This window comes from Acomys russatus, chromosome 11 (assembly GCF_903995435.1).
Source record: "Acomys russatus chromosome 11, mAcoRus1.1, whole genome shotgun sequence".
Taxonomy (NCBI): domain Eukaryota; kingdom Metazoa; phylum Chordata; class Mammalia; order Rodentia; family Muridae; genus Acomys; species Acomys russatus.
Genome location: NC_067147.1, coordinates 47,200,628 through 47,225,750, shown reverse-complemented (window position 1 = coordinate 47,225,750; position 25,123 = coordinate 47,200,628). Strand labels below are relative to the sequence as shown.

General features: G+C 48.6%; 1 protein-coding gene across 1 annotated transcript in view; it reads right to left on the bottom strand.

Moving 5' to 3' along the window:
- Ccdc6 (coiled-coil domain containing 6) overlaps positions 1–25,123 on the bottom strand; it is a 93,130-nt gene that overhangs the window by 18,245 nt on the left and 49,762 nt on the right. The window contains exons 3-5 of the mRNA XM_051152497.1: positions 18,696–18,824; positions 6,058–6,161; positions 3,880–4,040 (exon numbers count right to left, since the gene is read on the bottom strand). Of these exons, the coding sequence (XP_051008454.1) occupies positions 3,880–4,040; positions 6,058–6,161; positions 18,696–18,824 (394 nt within the window). The remainder of the gene's footprint in view (positions 1–3,879; positions 4,041–6,057; positions 6,162–18,695; positions 18,825–25,123) is intronic.

The window sequence follows — 25,123 nt, the reverse complement described above, 5'->3', positions numbered from 1 at the left end:
ACCCCCTAAAATTTAATTGAAGGTGTCAAGCAGTGAGGCAGGTGTCACACCAGCTTCAGCCGAGTAATGCTCTTGTGAGCAGGCTGTGCCCTGTCCCCTTCCCAGGTTACGGACCACACAGGGGCTGGGCCCCCAACAGATTGTAAGGCACAGCTCAAACTGAGGATTCTTGAGCGATTCAAATCAGGGATGGAGACATGAGGGGTATCCGCCACAGCTATGCCAAGGGAGGGCCAAGGGAGGTGCAGGCCACCTCATGTACAAAGTGGGAGGCAGGGGACAGGTCGGATCACTAACAGCATCCTCTATGCCAGTGGTTCTCAACTTGTGCTTTGAGACTTTTTTGAGTGCTGAATGACAGGGGTCACCTAAGACCACTGGAAAACACAGATATTTGCATAAATAGCAAAATTACAATTACGAGGTAGGAACAACAACAAAAAACCATAGGGGTTGGGGGTCACCAACACATGAAGAACTGTACTGAAGGGTAGCAGCAGCAGGAAGGTTGAGAACCACTGCTCTAAGCACTGCTCTTGATGGAGTGCCTCTTTGGACCAGGCTTTTCTGTCCTGGTAGGGTGGGGGGTGGGGGGGGGTGGCGCGCAGGGTAAATCACACTAGCATTCACAGATAGCTTCTGTGAGATCCTAAGGCTTTTCAAAGACCAAGCCGTGCAGTGAGAATAAAGCAGCCTACTTAGCCAAGCACAAATGAGGAAGGAAAAAGGGAGCTGGCTGGCCTAAGAAAGTGATAAAACACACTGCCTACCCAGCTCAAAACAGCCTGGCACCCAAGGAGAACGTACTGATCCAGCTCACTTGGTTTCATGGGGCATCTGCAAGCAGTTATCCAAGATATGCCTCTGAATTACTTGGATTAAAAAAAACGAACATTTCTACTGGGTGCGGTGCCGCATGCCTGTGACCATGCCTATAATCCCAGCACTCGGAGAGGCAGAGGCAAGCAGATCACTGTGAGTGAGTTCAAGGCCAGCCTGGTCTACAAAGCGAGTCTAAGACAGAGAAGGCTACACAGAGAAACTCTTGTCTCGGAAAACCAACATCCAGAACAAACAAAACAAAATTCCCAAACATTTCAGAGGACCACAGTCCAGTCCTGGAAGAACTCAGGACACGACCTGGTGCTGGCAGCGATGGTGACGCCTGCAGACTCGTGCCCAGCGGGCTGGTGAAGGCTGTCAGTCGCATTACACAGCAGAGACAGAGGGATTTTGTAGGTGTGACTGTGTTAAGGATTCAGGGGTGATGAGGCAGTCCTGGATTATCACAGGGTGGGTATAAAATGACCACAAGGGTGAGTCAGAGAGAAAAGGAGACCAGAACAGGGACAGGACATGGGAGTGACACTCCCACAAGGAAGAGCCACAGCAGAGGCCCGATGCTGTGCAAAAACAGAGGAGAGCCTTGGCCTTATCCCCTGACACCTCCAGAGGCACATGGTTCTACTTGGAAGCCCCACCTGTCACACCTCTGGCCTCCAGAGCTACAAGATAATGCATCCGCATTGTCTGGAGCCACTGTGTCTACGCTAGTTACGGTGAAAATAAGAACATGCCAGGGTCTCTATGATATATAGGGTGGGTCTAAGACAGACCCTGAACTACCACCTCCTCCGTAAGGTAGGAGCCAGAGATCATCAGTGCGCCTTCCAGACAGAGGACTGGTCTGCCGAGGATCTGGACTGCAGCTGGGGCGCAGTAACAAACAAAAAGTGTCCCCTGTGGCTGGTGAGATGCTTCGTCAGGCAGGGGCGCATCTGCCACCATGCCTGCTGAACTGATCCAGCTACAAAGGAGAACCCCCTCCCTATAAGCTGTTCTCTGACCAATATGTGAGCACCAGACCATGTGCACACACACACTAAGTAAGTAAATGTAATAAAGATGTTTTTAAAGGGGATCTTTTAGCCGGGTGGTAGAGGCACACGTTTTAATTCCCAGCACTTGGGATGCAGAGGCAGGTGGATCTCTGTGAGTTCAAGGCCAGCCTGGACTACAAAGGGAGTCTACGACAGTCAGAGCTTGTTACACAGAGAAATTCTGTCTTGAAAATCATGGGGAGGCGGGGAGGGAGAGAGGGGAAGGAGGGAGAGAGAAAGGGGGGGGGGGGGGGGAGAAGGCATCTTTTGTTTGGAGCATTCAATGTATGGAATAGTCAGCCTTTTAGGAGGGCCCTGAGGCAGCTGTGTAGGTAGCCTGGAGAAGAACTGCAAGATCAGCTGTTTTTAAAAAAGTGTTTCCAGAGAGAAAGCCGCAGGTCCTGGTCACTGTGCAACTCTTAGTGTGTAGCATCTGGGAGGCCGCCAGATCCATGCCTGTGCAAACCATGCACCTGGCAGTAATGGGGGGGGGGGGGGAGATCTTTCCCCCAGTGTATTACCTCAAGGAAGACATGTCTGCAGCCAAAGATCAGAAGTTGGGCAGAGCCCTTAAAAATGCAGAGGGACCCAGACACGCTCAGAACCCCTGATTTCCACTCAACACCTCGGCCTTTTCCAAAATATTGGGTATAAATTTCAAAAGCAAAATTATTCTGCAGATAGCATGTGCGAGTGTCATCTGAGATTACACAGTCCTCCCTCCGTGGTCCAGGAGTGCAGTGGGGGGCTCTGCAGGCTCAGAGCCTCACACAAACATAACACCGACAGAGGTCACCTCGCCTCATGATTAGCTTTAACTGTCAACTTCATACAGTCTAGAACAGTACCAGGCAGAAATCAAAATATTCTAAGAGAAACACTTCTTTTATTCTCACTACCAGAAAGTGGATACTAAGGAAATTGCAATTTCCCCAGGAATCCCACACTGGGAGAAGGTAAGGGCCCACTGGAAGAGATTTCACACTCTTCAGGATGAGACCGGAACTCTGGACAAAAATGGGTCCACGGCCTCCACGAGAACTGCTTAGATGTGCAAATCCTTGGTCCTTTCTGTAAACATCGATCTCACCTCAGGATCCCAAAATCAGACTTAAGGGGTTGCTAGATCTCTTTGTTCCCCGCTTCCCAATATGACCACTGACTAAATCTTCCTTTTCTGCTTTCTGCCATTAACTTGGCTTTTTTTTATTGCCTCACTGAGAACAGGTAGCCAGGCCTGATTTGGAGTTGTAGGTAGGTTGTGACAGCCCCCCTCCAAGGCCCTCCCCCGTCCACCCACATGGCTCCCAGCCAAGTTCCAGAACTGAACCACATAGAAAGGAGTCTCAGCAAATTGATCGTGAGGGATTATCTTAATTATATTAATTGATGTGGGGAAACAAGGCAATTAGTTTTCTTGAGGGACGTGGCCCACAGTAGTGTGGGATGGGAGTGTGGTGATGGTGGGTATGTGTGGAAGGAGTTAGGGGAAAGGGTGAACAGTGAATATAAAATACATTATATGAAATTCCCAAGGAAGTCAATATATAGGCATGTATGTATAGTATAGTATAGTATAGATGGATGGACGTATAAGAAAGCTATCCAAGCACAGACATGCATCAATCAACCGCTCTCTGTTCTCAATCATGGGTGTGATGTGAATGGCTCTCCTGAGCTCCTGCCTCTGTGACCTGCCTTTTATGACCAGCTGCCACCTGCATGCCAAATAAGTACATTCTCCCTTAAGCCGGGTTCTATCTCAGCAACGGAAGGAAGTAAGACACCTGGAACCATCTAGAAGTACTCTAAACTGCAGTCCCCCCTTCCCCCCTATGATAAGCCTCTTCTTATCCCAGAATAACAGGTACACGTGTGCAAATGTCTGTGTGCCACTGATAGCACCGTGAACATGGCCGCTGTGAGCTCATCAGGAAGCCAACAGGGGCCGATGTGGGTTCAGTAGGCAGGAACTCGAGGGAACAGGAGGGCCACGTACGCTGTAGCTGGGCTGCTCGCAGCTGCTTCTTCAGCCGCTCCACTTCGTTCTTTAAAAATCTGATATGCCTCATCATGTTCTCAGGAGAATCAATCTCCATGGAGATGTCTCTAGGCGATGGCGGGGCAGACACAGGCTGGTCTAATTTCTCCTGTAGGATCCTTCACAGAAAAGGAGGAGGAAAGAAAAAAAAAAAAAAAAAAAAGCAATAATGAAGAACAGTTTACAGCAACAGAGTACACAACATCCAAGCTAAGGGCTTGCCTGAAGTGCATCCACAGAGCTGACGGAGGCCTCTGTCTCACAGCCTCTCTGTGCACATTCGCCTACTGTCACCACAGGTCGACAGGCCAGAGCAGTGAGATCTCGTTTTTGTCCTTTGTGTATTCATGTGTCAGTACAGGTGCGTGCATGCCACCTGCAGTTGGAGGTCAGGGACGATCTCCGGTTATCGGTCCTTCCTTCCCCTCTTGTGTGCAACAAGGTCTCTTGTCCTCTGCTGCCAAGCAAGGCAAGCTGCCCCAAGCTTCTGCGGATTCTTCTGTCTCTGCCTGGGATTACGGGCAAGCGCTAGAATGTGCAGCTTCCTGGGGGGGCTGGGAATCTGAACTCAGGTCCTTACTGCCTTATGCAGCAGGCGGCACACCACAGAGCCATCATCGCTGTTCCTTCTGCTCTCCCAGTGGGCCTAGCCGGCCTGGCAGCCCATCGTAACCGTGACGTCTGCATAGCACGTTTCTGGTTACTAGGCCCAGGGTCCAGCAAACTCTCAGGCTTAGCTGACTACACGGTTAGCTAGCTGGTTGTAGAGGATGGGTGGAATGAAAAAAAAAAATCTACTCTCTTGATGCTTTGGGTGAATTTTAGGAAGCACTGTGAAATCACCCTGGAGGACAAAGCCACTTACTGACATTGCAAAACCTGAGCACAAAGTCTGGAAAACTGAGAGCAATGATAAAACGAATCAGAATTATTTGGTTAAAAACCGGTTGTACCCACTTCCCTACCAATTATCACTCAGGTAAAATAGCAAGCAACAGCATCAACATTGGGGCTAGAGAGACAGCTCAGCCTTAGTTAAAGGCTAGGCTCACAACCAAAAATATAAGAAAAGCATCAACAGCGTTCTACCCACAAAATGACCGTTTCGTACTGCGGAGTTAACAACTTAGCACAACTGTATGTACACAGAGCCTGCAACTGCATTCCGAAAAGGCAGGCTCACCGCAACAATCTCTACTTTCCTTCTATAAAAGCTGCTGGGGTTCCCGGGGCTTCCTTTCTATTTAATTGTTTACCCCTCAATTTGCCCAACCGAAAACTGACTTACGTGTAGTTCTACCCGAGTGGAGAAAATTAACAGGCAAATATGGTTGTGATTACAAAATAACTTCATAAATTCAAATTTCTTAGAAGTGCTACCATTAAAGTCTGGCTATTTGTGGTGACCGACTGTGGCTGGAGGATTTCTCCTAGATTTATAGTTCTTTCTTTCTTTCGACACATATTTCTAATCTTCACTTTTCTTATGCTCTGTGGATTGTCTTGTGTTCATAATTCTACATATAAACTCGGAGCAGTGTAGAAGAGTACAGGCTTCGGGAAGGCAAACACACGATTCTGAGGCAGGGAGCGAACAGCCAACTTCAAAAGAAACTTGCCTTTATCCCACACAAAGCTGACCCTCCCAGCCCGGAGTCCAGTGATCAAATTCGAGGGCCAGTAAGGATCTGCAACGAGGCAATTTAAAAAATGCCTGCTGCTGGGTAACACTTTATATCTGTGCGCGTACAGCTAAGCACAAGTATTAAATATACACAGGAATTTATTTCCAGTCGGTTTAAAAGGAAAAGGATAGCCATTTTCCTATTAAAAATCGCCCATAGAGACGTGCAATAATTAACAGGTGGGGAGTGGCATCATGGTTGACTCTGACTTGGCCTCGTGCCAACAAATGAAAAACTCTGTACTTCAGGGTGGGGAAAAGCCAGGCAGAGAGGAGATGACTATGGGAGGGAAAAGGCTAACATACTTTTCCTTTACAAGATAGGATGGCATGTGTCACCTGAGCAATTCAAACGTCCTACAGCCACGAGTCCCCCAAACCCATGCACGGTTGCACACACGCACGCACGCACACGCATGCACGCACGCACGCACACGCGAGGCTAAGCGAACCTCTTTTCAGCTTCCAGCTTATCCATCCTCTTCCACAGCCGATTCACCAGCGCCTCTTGTTCTTGCTCCAGTGTGTTTTCCAGGTCAATCTTCTCCCGTCTCAACTGAAGGAAAGACAGGGAGCAGCGTTACTGAAAGTGCCAGGGCACTGGGGCAGCCTTGACTGAATCTCACCGTGAACGTCAAAGAGACGAGGAAAGAGCTGGCAAAGTAGCTTTGGAGTGAAAGGACACCAGACCAAACCATTTCTTATACTGTAACCACTCCAGCAAGAGCGCCAACCCGGTGCTAACCACCTCCGTCACTAGACTCTTCTCTGTCTCTCAGAAAGCTCTAGAACTAAGTAGTTACGACGACCACAAACATTGAGACTTTTGAGAAAAATAACTGGGTTCAGATCCCAGCTCCACCAGTGGCTGGTTGGAAGAACAGGAAGTAAGGGACTAGATGGGAATTCACCACGTGCAAGTGTAAGTATGGTGCCTGGCTGACTAGGTGGCTGAGTTGAAGTGACTTGAAGTCACTTAGAATCTTGCGCTCAGTATCTGTCACTACCTCTAGTTCTTTGTTTTATCCCGTTCCAGCCACCTAGGACGTAACTCCGCAGGCCCCTGTTCCTGCTGATTGTTTTATGATGTCAGCACCTTGGTTGTGATATTGTACCACAGCTTTGTGAGGCGTTATTACCCATCCTCCTTTATTAGCAAGAGAAGGGGCCTCGCTGTGACACCTTTGTACACTCGTGTGACATGCCTTGACTGTATGCACCACCGCTACCACATCGCCCTCCTCTCATCTCGAATTCCAAGTGTCTAGATTCAAGAACACTTCATCAATAAATATTAGCAGCTTTTTTTTTTTTTTTTTTTTCTGGACAAGCGAATGAGCAGAGATTTTATCGAAAACAGAACGTTTTTCATTTGCATGGGGAAATGTGGCTCCGAACAATAGCTTAGTGGCAAGAACAGGGAGGGAGCACAGTCAGGCCACTTCAGAAGCACTCGGTGGCACCGCAGGGGACTTTGTGAGGCCCCACAGTGTCTTCTCTGCCAGGTAAGGCTGGCTTCCCAGACCAGAGTGTGTGTGCCTGTCACCTGCTCCCACCTCAAAATTACAAAACGTTGGTCTAATAATTATCTCCCTGTTTTACTTTGTTTTAAATTTAGAGTTCCCAGGGCTGGAGAGATGATGGCTCAGGGGTTCAGAGCACTTCCAGAAGACCCTGGTTCAATCCCCAGCATCCACATGGCAGCTCACAACTGTTTGTAACTCCAGTTCCAGGGGATCTGATACCCTCACACTGACATATATATGTAGACAAAACACCAATGCACATTGAAAAACTAAAAACAACTCATTTTTATTTTATTATTTTTTAAAATTCAGGGTTCCCACAACAGGCACCCTCTCGCCTATAGTCAAATATCTAGTATCAGGCTGATCCAAGCTCCCCGGCAGGTTCCTCCACAGCCTGCAGGACCCATGGAAACAGCTGATCAGCAGAGTTCATTTGAAAAGCAGCTTCCCAATTAAGTCTTCCAGCAGCATGCTCAATGCTTCACTGGTGTTCAGCAGTTCCACTTTTCATTTCGGGTTAATTAGCGTCAGACTGAGAGTCCCATTATATACCCTAATTAAGCCTGGAACTTCCTCAGTGGGTAAACAGTGTAGGAAAGTATTCCTGGGACGTTGGGATCACCCAGCTCGTCGGGCCCCTGTCTGGGAGCACAGAAAGGGCAGGGAGGCCCAGCTCCACAGTGTCGGCCTCTCATTGTTCATTTCTCTATTAGAGCAGACTGCACGCACCTGTGATCCCTGCACCCTGAAGCCCAGATGGAAACGAAACAGAACAGATATTAAAATAGTGGACTCTGCGGCTGGGGAGCGGACAGGTGAAGAGATGCCTAGTGACAACTCCACCCTTCACAGCAGGCTCCGCTGTGAGACTCAGAAAGGTTCTTCCAATCCACTTTGCAAAGGTTTAGTCACAAGCACAACTGATCATCGGTGCCACCCATGGAAAACACACTTTGAACTCCAAACACCAGACCCCTGGAAATAACATGTGGAGAGAAGCCTGTGAGAACTCAGCAAAGGAAGCTGAGAGGAAGACTCCCCTAGAAGCAGAACAGACACAAAGCTGGTTACAATGTAGCATCTCTCAAAGCCGCCTGGGGGCCCAGCAGGGTGGCTCAGTGGACAATGGTGCTTGCTGCCAAGCAAAGACAGCCCCGGTTGCCTCCTCAAGACTATTTTCATCGTGCCCTCCACACACATCCCATGCCACACACCATGTCCCCCTCAAATAAATAATTGCAATTTCTGTTCAAAGAGAGGGAAGGAAAAAAAAAGCATTAAAGAGGTTGGAAGATGGCTCAGTAGATTTAAAAAACAACAACAACCAACTTACCATGCAAGAATGGGGATAAAAATTTGGATCCCTACCACTCACACTGCCTGCGATCCCAAAGCTCAGGAGGTAAGAGAAATCCCTGGGACAAGCTGGTTTAGCTAGACTGGCCAAATCAGCAGGCTCCAGATTCAGGGAGAGCCTGCCTCAGTGAACAAAGAGGGGAGTGACCGAAGAAGACACATGATGTCAACCTTTGGTGTGTACACACACACACACACACACACACACACACACACACCTCATGAGATTTGAAGCCACCTGTCACACCACACACACACACACACACACACACACGCACACACATGCACAGGATATAGGGAATATAATCTCTTCAGCCAGGATTCTTTTATTTTGACCTACTGAGAAAGCCTAAGAAAACAAGAGGTGATGGGGTTACCAATCCCCCAAGTTCCCTCAGAGTGATTATAGCTGAAGGTCTATAAATCAAAGTCCCGGACAGGCAAGGCTACACCGAGAAACCCTGTCTCGGAAAACTAACAACAAAAACAAGGTGTGTGCCAGTACTGAGCCACACCATAACCAGCTGTTTACAATAAACAGAAAGTTCTTGGATTACAGGTGTGTGTAGACAGGTTTTTACAGTTCACAATCTCAGGGTTCTAGTAGCTCGACCCACTCATATCACTATTCCTTTTAATATCATATAGGATTAGGCATCCATGATGCAGACCTATCGGTAGAGCGGCACTGCCTGCAAAAATGAAAGTCCGGTATTTAGAAAGTGGTCAACGCAAACCAGGAGCAAGCTGTGTGCACTTTGCTGCTGGAGTGGAGACAAGCAAAGGTCTCGCCCCATTCTGTCCCGCTTCCCAGCTAATCCAGCTTTTGCAAGCACATCTGAAGGAAGGAAGTACCTCCCGAAGGGAGGTGAGAGCTGATGACGCTGCAGAGGGGCCCTTGCTCTGTGGTATATCTTTCACAGATTCAGTGTGCATGGACTGCTGGGACCCCAGCACAGACTCCGCTGCCTTCTGGGTGTTACTCAGCCTGGCTAACTCTCCTCCCTGCCAGGAACACCTGACTCTGGCCTTTGCTTTCTGGAAAACAGACCTACAAACAAATAAAAACAACAACAATAAAACCACACCCACACACCCCACAGAGGCAAGCACACATGCACACCAGAAACCAGGCAGCCCATCTGTGTTAGGATAGATGAAGGCAGGCCCCCATCCCCACGTGTTTTCAGAACTAAGGACAGGTCCTAGGGTGTCCCCAGGGCTCACACAAGAAGGCACCATAAAAACTGTAATAGGAGGAGGAAGGAGAGCCCTTCTCACATTCCAGAGGTTATGACCACCACTGAAGATCAGCTTATGTACTCCAGAGACCGAAAATGTTTCCGTGCTGAGGGGGGGAGAAAGAACAAATTATCTAGCATGATAAACAGTCCACGGGATGAAATGGCTGTCTCTGCACCATTTCCAGCCTTACCCGTTTTGTTTTGTTTTAATGAACATCTATTTTTGTCATTAAAAAACACTTCAAGGCATTTAATTTTAGAACTCTGTTCTTTCATAATAGAAGCAATACCGCAACCAGCAGCCCAGCATTAAAGTGCTGTTAAATTGTGTGTATTAAGCACCCTTACGGGATCAATCACTTTGCACGAGGGTAAAAATGAGCAAATGTTCAGCTCCCTGGGAAACATCAACAAAGTCCAGACAGTTTGCCTTCTATATCACAACCTACAACTCTTTCCTTTTAAAAACTTCTAAAGCTACCTGCTTCTGCCTCCCAAAGGTTGGTGGTAAAACTATGTCCAGAACTCAGAGGCGGGGCAGGAGAGAGGCCTCAGTGTTAAGAGCACTTGCTGCTCTTGCCTGAAGACCTGCTCAGTCCCCAGCACCCGTATCTGGTGGCTCATGACCCCATCATCTCCAGCTTAAGGAGATCCACAGCCCTCTTCCGACCTCCTGGGTCACTCCACACACATGCACATACATACAAATAAAACAGAAGTCAGTGGACAAGTCCTTAGAGAAATCACATCTGCGGTTGTCACAAGTGTCACTTCATTTTCTGGTGGGGGAGGCTGGCAGTCAAAAGAACAACTTGTAGAACCAGGTTCTTTCCATTCACCACCTGGGGATCAAACTTGGGTCATCAGGTGTGGCAGCAAGCCCTCCTAACTGGAAGCCATCTTACTGGCGCTAAAATCCTTTTAAGAAAATAAAACCAAAGAAACCTCTCGAAAGGTGCTGCATCCAAAGCTCAGATTTCCTTAAAACAAAACCATTTATTGTTGCCACTGTTCATGCTGTGGGTGGGGTTGCTGAACTTAACTCACTCACTCCTTTTCCAGGCGGTTCTCTCTAAGTTAAGGGGATGTCAGCAGACACTTGCTGCTGCTGGAGGGTGTTTATTGCACTGCGTATTCAAACGCTCGTTTCTGTACCCAGAGATCTGGTTATGGTCCAGATGTTGGTGTCGTCATTTCTAGGAAGCCATCTCCTGTATCAATGCTGTGTAAAATTTTTTCTCCTTCCGACTGGTTAATAAAGGAGTTGGGCAGGAGAGTTAAAGTGGGACCTCCATCCCAGAGAAAGAGGGTCCCGGGGGGGGGGGGGCGGGTAGCAGAGGGGGGCGGTGCCATGAGGACATCGATGTAGCATGAGCAGCCAGAGAGAGACTAAGATGGCATAAGATGACAGGTAACAACAGGCCACGTGGCTGGGAAGTAGGGCAGGTGGGTTAGCGCAGCTCAAAGTCTGCCCAGCTATTACTAATCAATAAAAGGTCTCCGTGTCATTCATTATTTAGGAGCTAGGATGGGCACAGAATAGGCCCTGCTTATACATGACGGATTTCAAATGATAAGCAGGAGATCTCAGCACTCAGGGGGCTCTGGATTCTGCTGCCCTCAGCACAGCACCCCAGTGTCACTTATTTCAATGGACAGAGTCTTGACCCTTGGGGGTCCGGCCACTCCAAGGTGAGATGCTCCCCTTTCCTACGCAGGACAGTTGTTGTGACGGTCCGTCGTGTAATTCCACCTGGGCGAACTGACCCACACAGAAACATTACCTGATGCAACAAAATAAGGTCAAGCAAGGAGGACCGCAGTGGAGTTTTCTGTACTTCACTGAAATGTGAATACATTGGGGGAGGGGGTGGGCAGGTGTCCCTTTTAACTGCTACAGGGCGCACATCTCTCTTCCCAGATGGCAGTGCTCAGGGACCTCTCAGTTGACACTGTGACATCTTAGCAGCTCAAGATGACAGAACAAATGAAGTCACAGAGACTGCCAAAGCTTCTTGAGAGATGGGGAAGTGGCCACAGCTCACGTACACCCAGGGTACAAAAATCTTACATATTCTTTAGCCTGGCTGGAGGTCTCTTTCCTCCTCTCAAAGGAGCAGTGGGTATGACTATTGTGCCTAAAAACTATCAAGAGCAGCTGATGGGGGCCGGGGGCCGGCAGTAGGTGTCAGGTGCTGACCTGGTAATATTTTTGTGTTGTTATGTATCTTTTTATACGTGTTTTCCAAATTTTCTTAGGGGAGCAATGGGCTGTCACCATAATGCGAACTTAATAATAATGCAAGCTTAATAACTCGTTCTTGAAACTTCCATTAAATTGAAATCGATGTTTAAGATTGAGCTTCAAAACATGCACTGGAGGGCACGGGATTTTACTGCTCCTCGCGCTATGAGAACACACAGCAAGCAGCAGGCACACAAGGAACCCCAATTCTAAGAGCAAGAACCCCAGATGTAAGCTTGAAATGTCTTATCCCTGTTTCGCCTAAGAAACGAAGGATTGTGAATCTAGGGGAGGGGCTGGTTGAGAGAAGGGGGGTTGGTAAGTAGGGGACAGTTAACAGGAAAGGGGGTTTGAGGAGGAAGGGTCATTGACAGGGATGTAGGTCACTGACAGAGGACGCTTGGTGGGTGGAGTGGGATGGTAGGGAGGAGGGGGTTGACAGGGATTAAAGGAAGGTAAAAGGGTGTGTGGAAGAAAGTAACCTGAATGTCTTGTATGTGTACATGACACTGCCAAGCAACAGAATTAATCAATTAAAAAAAAAAAATTCAAAAACAAAAAAACTTTCCCCAAGGACTCAGACTGCCACACTGGCCCATGCAGTTTTCTGTAGCTGTAGATGGCACAGGACACTGGGCCACTGTCCTTAGAAGCTGGGCTCTTGCAAAACCCTGTGGGTCACCTGCTAGGACTAGTAACTGAGGGAAACACCAGGTGACACAGTTAGCACTGAGACCTGGCCAGGCTTTGGACAGTTAAATGACTAACCGTAGCAATAAGCTTATGTCCTCAAAACCCCGCGACCACGGTCTGTCTCTCTCCACAGCCTGTGAGGAAGGGGAAGACCCCAGTTAGCACTGCCATCAGCATTTCTCTTCTCGGCACAGCTTTGCAGGGCCTGCTGACACTCTGGCCTGCTAGGACACCTCCCTTTTCCTGAACAAGGTTGGATGTGGGTGTCTCTCTCTAGCAGGTCTGTGTCTTTCTTTTCTGTCTTCATCTCTGTTTGCTCCCAGTCTTCTCTGCTGCCCAGTGAGTGGCTGCTTCCTCAACCCTGCCCAGACTTCCTTCATCACTGACCACTGGGGACCACTTGTCATCCCAGAACAAGGCTCCAGGTCAGGAACCTTCTGTCATCTTTCCTCGGAGACTGTGAGTGATACAGACACGAATTCATTACTGTAGGCTCGTGTGGCCCACTTAGCACAACGGAGGGGCAGCCTAAAACAAAGTACAAGGACCCAGGTCACAGCGAGGTATCAGGAGAGAAGCCCCAGAAAGTGAAGTGTGGATGAGCAAGGCTGAGGACGGAGCGAGAGGTCTGTTGCTTGTGTTCCTGGAAAATGAGGAGCCCAAAACACCGAGAGGGACAGGCAACAGCTTCTCTTCTTCCTTAAGATGCATTTCATTACATGTGGCTACACTTATGTCTGTGTGGTGTGTACGAATGCTCATGTGCGCAGGTGTCCTCAGAGGCCAGAAATGGGCGCTGGACCCCTCAGAGCTGGAGGTACTGGCAATGTTTCTACTTTCCTTGACATTCTAGGGAGCTCATGCTATAGAAACAACCGAGCCAAGAGTGACTGGTACAAGCCGCCCCAACAGCACGTGCAGACGTTTGGCTGAAGGACAGGCTGTGAGGCCTGGAGGGGTACATATGGCAGACAGTGTTCTGTGCAGAGGGAATGAGCCCAGAAAGTTCTGGAAACAACTTCTGGCCTATCCAAACATGTTTTTCCACCTACGGGTCCACAGCCCACTGCTCGATTGTGAAACCAGTCTCATCTTTTGTGACCCACATTTTCCAAATAATGAGACAGGACTGAAGAAGCAACGCTCATGAGCCCTTAATGTTCTCACACTCGCCAGTCACAGATACGGAGGGAGACACAACAGGCCCTGGGCTGGGTTATCATGTGAACTATCCCTCCCACATCAGAGGAGTAAGAGTCTCTATCTATCCTAATTCACTAAAGGGGTGAAATTATAGGCCTGGTGTCACAAGGCTCATTCCAGAAGCAGGGTTGGCGGGGAGGGGACATGGGGACACAACGACACTGGTGGACACGGGCTAACATGTCAACAATGACACCTGGACTCCAGGGAACGTCTGTAAGTTACACTGGCTGAAAAGCTGGCATTATAGATTAGTGTTAATGAAATCAAATGACTATACCAAACCAGAATCCACCCTTCTTGTATGGATTTTGAGAGAGTAGAGAGACAACACACCTAAGAGGACACTCAAAAGTCCATGAATAACTGGTGGAATTAGGTGGAGCCAGGTGCAGGAGGGATATATAAAAGGGGGGCAGGCAGGCATCCGGCTCACGGCAGGCTACTGCGTGTCATTCACCTGAGAGCTAAGTCACATGGCCATGAATTCACTCTACTACTGGCCTGCTTCGTTACTGGGGCGTCTCTGCTGGGTGTGGGCGGCCATTGTTTCTTCCCCTCTCTTTCACTGGTCCATTTTGTGGCCCTGTAAAAAAACACCCAAAGCTGTGGAGCAATGAAGGAATGTCTATTCAGGAGACAGTTTTGGAGGCCAGAAGTCTTACACTGGGCGACAGGAGGTCAGAGATTCAGGATTAGTATTCGTCTTGCTCTTCCATAACTTGGACTAACACCAGAACCACACCGTTCTGAAGGCAATGCCCCCAGTGACCGACCTCCTCCATCCCAGGTCCCAACTTGCAAAGGTTCTACGCCACACCAGCAGCAAGATTATGTTTTGTACAATTTTAATACTGACCATGTGACCTGGTAATTTCTATTTCTGGTATGAGGCTGTACAAATGGGTGTTTCTTACTGACCACATTGAAAAATATGTAACACAAATCTTTGTAAAACATTCTGACTGCCAACCAAATACCCATCAGATGATGAGTGGATAAACAAAATGTGATATACAGTGGGAAGTTATTTGGCCAGAAAAGGCTAGAAGTGTGGAGACATGAAGCATTATGCTAAAACAAAGAGTGTCTGTCTCAGGGGGGAAAGAAAGAAAGAAAGAAAGAAAGAAAGAAAGAAAGAAAGAAAGAAAGAAAGAAAGAAAGAAAGAAAGAAAGAAAAAAGGAAGGAAACACATACTGTACTATGTTAGCTGGAAGAAATGCCCAGAATAAGCAGATGCCTCTACAGAAGGCAGTACAGTGCTTAAAGCAGAGTATCAGTCAAGGCGGAGGGTGCAGGGTTTCTGAATGACTTCACAGGGACTCTCTAAAACTGGCCAATGATGGAGACACAATTGTGAATGAATGAAATTAAGCATATGACCTGTAAGTCAGGATGCAGAAAGCCCTGGGTTTGCAACTGGGTGAGGCGATGTACATTTCTAATTCCACTGGAGGCAGGAGGATGATATGTTCATTGTCACCGTCAGCTACAATAGTGAGTTTGAGGCCTTCCTGGACTATGTGAGATCTGTCTTTTTAAAAAAAAAAAAAAAAAAGAGCAAACCCTAAACAGAGAAGCCAGATTCACACCTAGCTCGGTTCACTTTAATATCAGGCCATGAACACTCCCTCTACCCAGTGTAGTCTTTTAACAGGTAAATGACAGCTCCCTACTTTTGCACTCAAAGCAACATTCAGGACCGTTCTGACTAGTTATGGTCACTGTGGTCCATACGTGGAGCCAGAGAGCAGAGCACTCCTCTCAGGTAGCTATGACTATGGTAGTATCTGACCATCAGAAAAAACAAACGGACATTCCATTGATGGTAACAGGCCATGCATAGCATAGCAAGGAACACGGCTGAGTGCAAGGGACACGGCTGAGTGCAAGGGACAGCATGGCATCCCATAAATACATAGGTTGGGGGCTGGAGAGATGGTTCAGAGGTTAAGGGCACCAGCTGCTCTTCCAAAGGACCTGGGTTCCATTCCCAGCACCCATGTGGCAGCTCACAACTGTCTGTAACTCCAGTTCCAAGGGATCTGATGCTCTAACAAAGTTAAATAGGATACACAGGGGCAAGCACAGTCTCATAAGAAACCAGAACATCCCCCCCAAACACTGGCGAAGGTTATCTGAAGTGAAAAAAGATGCAGTATATTTTCCTCACACTGAACCACCCAGACCTACCCACACAAATGGGAGAGACATTTTAGACAATGTTACATTTCTCCACTTTAATTAAAATATAACCTTGACATGCCTCATTGATTAGTCCTGTTCACCAAGAGGCTCTACAAGGCGTGCACGGCCTACTGGAGACCTTTTCCTGGGAAGCGGCAAGTTCACGGACACTAAGCACATCTTGAGGTGTTCCTTAAGCCAGCAGCACCCACAGCCTGACAGACAGTGGGTACCACCATCCCTGCCCCAGACATGTTTTCATACCCCCGTTTGTAGAAGTTTCCTCTAAGATCGAAACATTCCATCCTCCAGTGAAGCTCTTTAAACAGAAAGGTAAGGAAACAACTCCAAAATACGAAGTCCCTGAAACTGACAAGATTCACTAGGCCCCACCCTGCCAGTGTAAGCAATAATAAAGGAGAGCTCCCCTCAGATTCAAGGGAGCCAAGCTTCAAGGAAGACTTGAGACTAGACCAGACGCCTCTAAGAAGCAGAGACCAGTGGACCCAGGAGGGGCTTGGACCTGAGTCACTCAGGAAGGACACTGCAGCCTCTTGAGCTGCCTGCAGGCTGTCTGGTGTGCTCCAGAGTTCCCAGAGTTCCTGGGGTGGGCCTTGGTGAGCAAATTATCTTTGAGTCACTTCTGCTCCTCTAAGTAACCCCTCACCCACATTCCTGTAAGCAACCTCAATAAAACCCATTGGTTCACCAAGTTGGGCTGTGGTGTTATCTGTATTTTGGTCTGCCATGAGTTCCCTATCTGGGTTAAGTAGATGTGTGTGTCACACAACGCCACTTTCCCCAGAGCCAGGGGCGCACAGTCCTTTCCTGATGGTGCTAGCTCACCATCTCCACCTTCTGGCCACAATGGATGCCCAGGAAGGGGTCACAGCCTCTGACCACAACACACAGGAGAAAAGCCGCTTTAAATACTGACAATCAACACCATAAAAGGCCATGTCTCAGCACCAATTTGCACAATCTGATACCTTGAAGCCCTTACTGGGCTGTCTGGGTGTCTCTGGGCTAAATGGCTTAGACGCCAGGGCCTTGTATCATGGATTGAACCAAAAGGTGTACTCTGCAGGACCGTCTGTCTACCCAGAACACAATGCTACTGGTAAACACTGGAACACAATGCTTTTAAACTGAGGAAATGAGTATAGTGTGTCAAAACTTGAAAGACGATGAGCAGAAACAAGAGTGCTTGAGATGTACTCATGAAATAACCGACCCTTCGGAGTCAAATTTTAACATAGAGGGAGGGGGGGCATTTTAAAGGAACCACTCAGTCCCACAACCTGGTGACAGTCAGTCTCCTGCTTTGTTACCTTTGTATAGGGAACTACGTAAATAGCAAACACGCCCAACCTCTCACTCCTATCCTGGTTTCAACTCAGACAAACTGTTGTACCCGGAGTTACAGGGGCGGGAGAGATGGTTTGGTGGCTAAGAGCACTTGCTGCTCCTGTGGAGGACATGGGTTCAGTTCCCAGCCTCACGTGGCGCCTCACAACCATCTGTAATTCCTGTTACACAGGGTACGATGCCCTCTTCTGACCTCTGTGGGTACCCATGCACACAAGCAGTGCACACACACGCATGCAAGGAAGACACTCATACACGTGAAATGCAACAGATGAGTAACTAGAGCTGTTGAGTGACAAACGAGCTGGCACTGGGATGGACTAACGGATAAAGATGGAGACTGTCAGAGAGATCAGAGTGCTCTCCCAAGAGGCTTAACCAAATCATCGTATGGTGTTCGGCGCCTGCACACAAGACAGAGATGGGATGTCTTAGCCCACCTGCTCAGCTTTACATGGAAGCCCACAGCCACACACACCATGGACGGCCTTTAACAACATGTCTTAGGGAAAGGTCATTTCAGGCTGCTGAGAAAAGGCACCAGAGATCACAAGCCCAGGGACACAGCAGCCCGAATGAAAGGACCAGAGTGTGCTTCTAAGGCTAGCTCTGGACCGGACACTCACACCAGCCTATCACACAAACAATCACCGAAGCCAGACTAGCCACCTTTTGAACTTCCTGGTCCGCTGCCCCCAGTTTCAGCCTTCCCTGCTGTGCTTGTGAGTGGAGACCTGGACTCACAGAATGAAGCACAATCCATCAGGGTCATCCTACATTAGTAGCTGACCCCAAACAAGTTGAAGCATCATCGGCCTCTACAAGGCTAGGAGAATGAAGGCTGCTCCTGTGAGCGCTGTGGGAATGATGCCCATCCTGCCATAGGACACTGAAGCCATCCCAAGGTTACACCACCGCCGCCACCATCACACCTCCATCTCTCTATCCCCATCCCTGCTTTGCAGAAAAGGGACTTATCATTTCCCATATAAATCAGAAACTCACCACACAGCTCCTAAAACTGTAACCAATGGGGGGGGGGGGGGAGAGAAGGAGGGGGGGAGGGGGAAGGGAGGGAGCGAGAGCATGCGCACACAGGAGCTCATGTGAGAGAATAAACAGAGACTGAACTCACCAACAGTCACTTGGAAAATACAGTCCCCACCACAGGAGGGAAGAGCTGAAAGGTGTGTCTCCTCCTTCCCCTCCTCCTCAGTGCAGCCCAAAGAGGCTTCATGAGGAAGCCAGGCAGGCTCCGGCTCACCTGCTCTAAGGTGAGCTGCTTGGAGATGGTGTCATTCTCCAGCTTTTTAATCTTCTTCATCAACTTGTTGACCTGAAACTCCTGCTCCTGCTCCAGATGCTGCTCCAGCTCTGCTTTCTCATGCTGCAGCTGGAAGGAAGACAGAAGAGAATGTAGGTGTGGACACTGAGCAACTGGGATGCCATGCAGATCTGTGCTTCGAAAGGCGTGCAGCCCCCAGGAAGCCTCTCACACACACAGCGGTGCCCACCTGGGCCCATGCATGCAGAGCTGGTAGCTGCTTCCTTGTAACCACAGGGTGTCAAAGAGCAAATATCAAACCAGAACTAAACACAGGCATCTATTCTGAAAGCGTCACGTGGATCTCTCTGCAGTGAGGAATTGGGGATCTGGCACGTGGAGAAAAGGGACATGTTAGAGCACACATTGCCATCTTAAGTTGGGTACCAAGGACAGAAAGGCCAACTGGTACGTGGAGGTCAAAGGGCAACTTTCAAGAGAAGTTCTCTTCTTCTACCTTAAAACCTGGGGTTGAACTGACACCACCGGGCTTTTGCGACAAGTGCTTTTGCCCGCTCAGCCATCTCATTGGCCCAAGGAAACTTCCAAGTTGAAACCACACCTCCAGTCATCAAATTGACTGTAACCTACTCAGCTTTGCATCATGTCTGTAGAAAGAGATGTCACAACCCAAAAATACCCTTAGCAAATTACTCGGGACTATGCTATTTCCCAAGGTGTGCATAGGCTGGTGCTGGCAAAACCACCAACCTTAGTTTTCTTTGCATAATGAAGTCATCCATCACACCTCCTACATCTTGCTAAAGAACACCCCTCCCCTGGGGGAAGGGAGGAGGCGTCGAACCCCGCATACATGCAAGCAAAAGTTAAAGTGATGACGATGTTACAAGTAAAAATTTTACATAATTTATTTATTTATATATATACATAAAATCAACTTTCAAAACCGAAAGGAAATTAAAGAAACCAAGGGAGACACAGGGGAGGCCAGAATTCTCATGAATAGCCAACCACGATTTCCAATAACCGGCCACATTTTCCAACACTCTCGTGTGTGTGTGTGTGTGTGTGTGTGTGTGTGTGTGTGTGTGTGTGTGCGTGCGCGCGCGCACTTGCAACAGGACACAGACACTAATCCATAGCCCTCTGCTTCAGAACCCAGAGGAGACTAAGAAAAAAAGCTGCTAGGAACAATGAACACAAAATTCAACTTTTCCTGTCAATGAACAGTACACTCTGCATGAGCACTGGAGCCCACCTACCTCACCTCCACTGTACGTAAAAACACAAGCGCAATGCACCTGGAAAGCAGCAGAGCTTGGCCCGCTCCTGACCCCACACCCTCAGCAGACCCCAAGCAGAGCAGGAAGTCTGCCTTCAGAGTCTGCTCCCAGCTGTCCTTAGGACATGCCTGGTATGCAGAGAGGCAAATTAAATCCAAGAAAAATTAGGCCAGCCTCCCTTCCTCAGGAGGGTGCAGTGGGTGACTGAGAGGCTCTAGCCACACTGTCCCCAAAGGAACACATACACGTTTTTGGCAGGAGTTCTGCCACTCAGAAGGGGCGTGCTCTGTTTAGAGGCAACCTTCCACCCATGGTCAGCTCTCAACACAGGAAGTCTTGACTAAAACAGCTGCTGTACCATCTCTAAAAGCAAGCTGGTCACCCTTGAAGGGACCCAGAAACATAACAGAAACCAGGTGTGACAAGTCTATTTTTAACTTGTTCTTGAAAACTCAGGTTCCTACATGGCGAGGCAGTAATTAAAACTACAAGACCCAGAGGAACTTCTGAACAAAAGTAAATGAAGACCACCTTCACCAAATACTGTACTGCCCTTGCAGGCCCGGGTGGCACGCGAGGGTGATGCAGGCGCTACTCCTATGAAGTCCCATGCCTTGGAACAACCTAGAAACATCAGCAGTGTTGGTGAGCTAAAGGCCAGAGGAGCTGGAGTCTTAAACCCTTCAACCCATTTGCATAAAGGTGTTTCTAAATATATCCTCCGACACATTTTCAACTGCCAATATTTTATTGGCTAGAAATCGCTCCTTTAATTTTTTTCCTTTTTTTGGGGGGGGTGGGGGCGGGAGACTATTATTGCTTCTGCCCCCAGGTAAATTAAAACAATAAAGAATGGAATCTAACACTGAAAAGCCTCTGGCCCAGCAAGCATCATCTGCCAGAGAATGTTAATCTGAGAACAGAGAGGCTCTGCCTGATGTCAGGAAGTCGTATTTAGACAGATGTTCTACTGCTGTCAATAACTGGGGTGGTATTTCCGCTAAAGACTGCTCGGTGAGCTAGGAACAAAGGCTGTAACGGCTCCGCATCTTAGGTTTCCTCCTCAAGAGCCTTGCCCTGAGGAAAACTGGATGGTAAAGCTGTCATTACCAGGACAAGGTCCCCAGGTTACACTAACCATCTGCAAGCTATCAGCTATCCCAAGCCTTGACTCAGTGGAAAGTCACAGTTGTCACTGACCCCCAAAGAGAGAGCAGAGACAGCCACTCTGCTGCAGCTCCCTTTTGTCACCTCTCAGGTGACAAGGCAATTCAAAGCAGGGCGTGCTGGTGTGTGCTAGCACACGCACACACCACGCAAGTAGTACCTAATACAGACATCTGGCCTGCATACACACGGACACACGCTTGTACACACATCTGAACACACATACTACATACATACACAGAGGCAAAGCTCATGGTCTTTTCCCACAGTCTTTTTCTCTGAAATAACAGAACTAGGCTGGTCAAATGCTTTCTGGAGACCACCCAGGCCTATGGTGAGTGACAATATTGCTAGTCACAGACCTGCTCCTACCAGAAGGTGGCTCTGCCTCTACCTCCTGTCCTTGTTACTCCAGGCCTCTGCCTGCAAAGCCTGACTTCCTCATGCCAAACTAGTAAGGTGGAGGAGGGGGCCCCCAAAGAGACTCCCAAGGAGCCTCCCCATGTGCCCCTCAGCACTACATGCACAGTCTTTACACTGCAGCCAGCACACTGCTAGCTGCTCCTGTGAGTTTTAATGTAGCTTGCAGCACTTTAGCACGTCCTTCTAAAAGTAGGGGATCCCCTTAAGAGCCGCCACCACACACTGAGCACCTTCTGTAATTTGCTGCATTTATTGCTGCCCTCACTTGGCTAGAAACTGTGGCCCCATGCACTGCCCAGGATAGAAGCTTGCCTTCACAAGCTAACAGACAGTCAGAGGCAGCCTTGCAGGTAAGGGGGAAACGGAGGGTTCCAGCCAAGGTCTCTGGCTTCAAGCCCTTTGCTCTTAGCCTTGGTGTAAGCCAAGTTCACAGTTCCTCATGCTGTGCTGACCCCAAACATAACATTTTTCGTCGCTAGTTCTTTTTTCTGTTGTTGTTAAAGGATTTATTTATTCTTATTTTACGTACAGTAGTTTTCTGTGAAGGTGTCAGATCCTCTGGAACTGGAATTACAGACCATTGTGAATTGCCATGTGGACGCTGGGAGTTGAACTCAGGTAACTAACTCTGGAAGAGCATCCGGCGCTCTTAAGCACTAAGCCACCTCTCCAGGCCCTCACTGCTGTTTCTTAACTGTAATTCTGCTACTGTTATGAACTGTAATGTAGATGATTTCTTATCTACAACACCCAAAGGGTGGCCTGACAGCCACTGAGGTAAGTGGTCACTCTGTATGGCCCTCGCACGCCTGCTGAGGGACAGTGACTGGGACCCCTTACTGCAGAACATCTAGAAAACTCAGAGGCTGGATGAGTGATGGCACCTGCGCTGCGTGTGCGCTGTCTGCCCTAGGATAAACTTCAGATGAGCTCAGTTACACGCCACCAAGTAGCGGACACCACTGTCCTCTCAAGAGAGGTCACCCAAAAGTGACCAATCCAGGCCCCTCAAAGGCCCAGGCGCCTCTCCAGGACCATAACTCTTCCCTCAGCTCCTCAACTCCCTTGCATCCTTTTATTTCCTTTTCCTTTTTTCACTGCCTGTAGCACACATGTAGCTACCAGCTTTGCCTGACTCTGTGCTTTGTACCCAGCTTCCTCAGCTAAAGGTACTTGTGGGCAAGTTAAACTGTGGCTCCTATTTTTACTGCACTGAGTGTGCAACCGAGGGAATACGCCATGTTCATCCTCTCTGGTCACAGACACGGAGTTCTTTCTCCTTGGCCGTCCTCAGGAGTGGCAAGACTATAGGAAATCTTCTTGAGGGTTGGTGTATGCATGCAGACACGTGAGAGCCTGAGGCAGAAGTTATCGTAGGGAATTAAGCTTATTAGGAAATGCATTTCGCTTCTCGATGAACAGCGCAAGATAAGCCCTTAGCGCCTTTCCTGAGTAATTAACGGGGTTCGGTGCAACTTCACTCATGTCCTGGCCATTTAGCTATCTACCAACCAAGCAGCTCAGCCAAATTCTTTGCCATTTCTCCTCCCAGCTGTCTGTCTGAACAGCAGTTCCAAGGGGTTTTGTGTGTGGCAGACAGCTGGTCCCACTCTCTGTGGCTTTCCCTTGCGTCCTGCTGTGGTGTCTTCTCCTGGCGGTGGCTTTGCTTCCTATAGAGGTAAGTCCTAATGACAACAGCCCCAGGCTAACTTATCATCATCTCCACCCCTGACGTCTGCACTGAGCCAGGGCCTCAGCCCAAAGGCCTGTTTTCTCCATCTAAAGTCTAGACGTCTCTACGGAGCTTCCGGCCTTCTCCATCAACCAGCTGCTTTCCCACTTTAAACGAGAACTGCTTCTCCAGCCATAGAGGCCCACGCGTGAGGGTCTCCTGTGATCCTCTTGGTATGAAAGATGTTCTTGCTGATGGCTAAAGTCCACCCACAGACAGGTCAACCATCGGTCAAGACTCAAGAGGCACATTTCCAACTAGAAATGATAATGCTCCCCGCCCTCTCGTAAATCCAGCAAGCTTCTGCCCTGCCTTCATTTTCCTTTAACCTTTCTTTGCTCCTGCTATATAACTGTATCTCTTATTTTATGTCCAAGGTGGCACAGAAAGCATTTTTCCAGACTCGGTACTAACTCGCTGAAGGATGTACCGCATGTGTGCACAGACTTCCAGAGAAACTTCATAATGTTGGGATTTTAATTTATTTTTATTTTATGTGGTTGGGTGCTCTGCCAGCCTGTATCTGTACACCACATGTGTTCAGTGCTCACAGAGGACGGAAGAGAGCTGGATCCCCTAGAACTGGAATTGTAGACGGCTGTTAACCACAATGGGGATGCTGGGAATTGAACTCAGGTCCTCTGGAAATTGCAGCCAGCACTCTACACCACTGAGCCATCCCCCCCACCCCCACCCCCGGCAATGCTTTACCACAGAAGACCTTCATCATTTTTCTCCAGTCTTAAGGCAGATCCAGTTCTACCGAGAGCTCCTGGTGTGCTATTTACAGTGGAGTTAGGGCTTAGACTATGGCCACCGATGGGTCTGTGGCATTTCAAATGCAGTTTAAACAATCTGGCAGCTCCTTGCAGCTGTTTTGTGAATGGAACGTATAAAAAAAAATCCCTTTGCTTCATGAAAGGAAATGAAAACCAGACAGAGCTAAGAGTCTGGTAATTGGGAATGAGAAGCAACTAAAAAACCAATCTTCCAGCTGTTTTGATAGCTCTAATGTGAAAGCACTCTCCCCTGGTCAGTATTATCTCCGAACATTGCTGGCCACGAGGACCACAGGTCCAGCCTACTTAATGAAAAACATATATCAAGGTCTCCTCTCCTCCCCCATGGGAGGCAAAGTTGTCAACCGAACGGATGCCAAGACATTCTTGACCCCAGTGACCCCGAAATTAAGACAACAGCTTCCTATATTATCACTACATCATGTGATCTTGCTGTCTGCAGGAGCCAAATAAAATGTATTACCACCTTAGCGTGGCTGGCAGGAAATGGTCTCAAATCTAGTGTGAATCTTTGAAAAGGGCAGGCTGGGAGTCTGTGTTCACTTCCAGTGCCTACTGACACACCAGGCTACTCAGAGGCACAAGCTTTGGGAGTTCTGGAACAAATAGATCCCTCTGATGGTACTGAACAGAGACACACCTCCTCCATGACGGAGAAGAAGGCACGGCGTGAGCCCAACCGAACCCTTTCTTTTATCAGTTGCCTTGGTCATGGTGCTTTGTCTCAGCAGTAGAAAAGTAACTTGCATTCTCCCTCCTCAAAGCAAGTCCCCAGGGAGCTTCCTCCAGCAAGACCACCCAGCTTCCCAAACAGGCAGCAACTGAGCATCCAGTACTCAAACGTATAAGGAGCTGCTGCTGCTGCTGCTGCTGGCGGCAGTAGGTGGTGGTGGTGGTGGTGGTGGTGGGTGGTGGTGGTGGTGGTGGTGGTGGTGGTGGGTGGTGGTAAATTCTCACACCAACTACCACAGCAAGGACAGTGCTAACTGTGCAAGCAGGAAC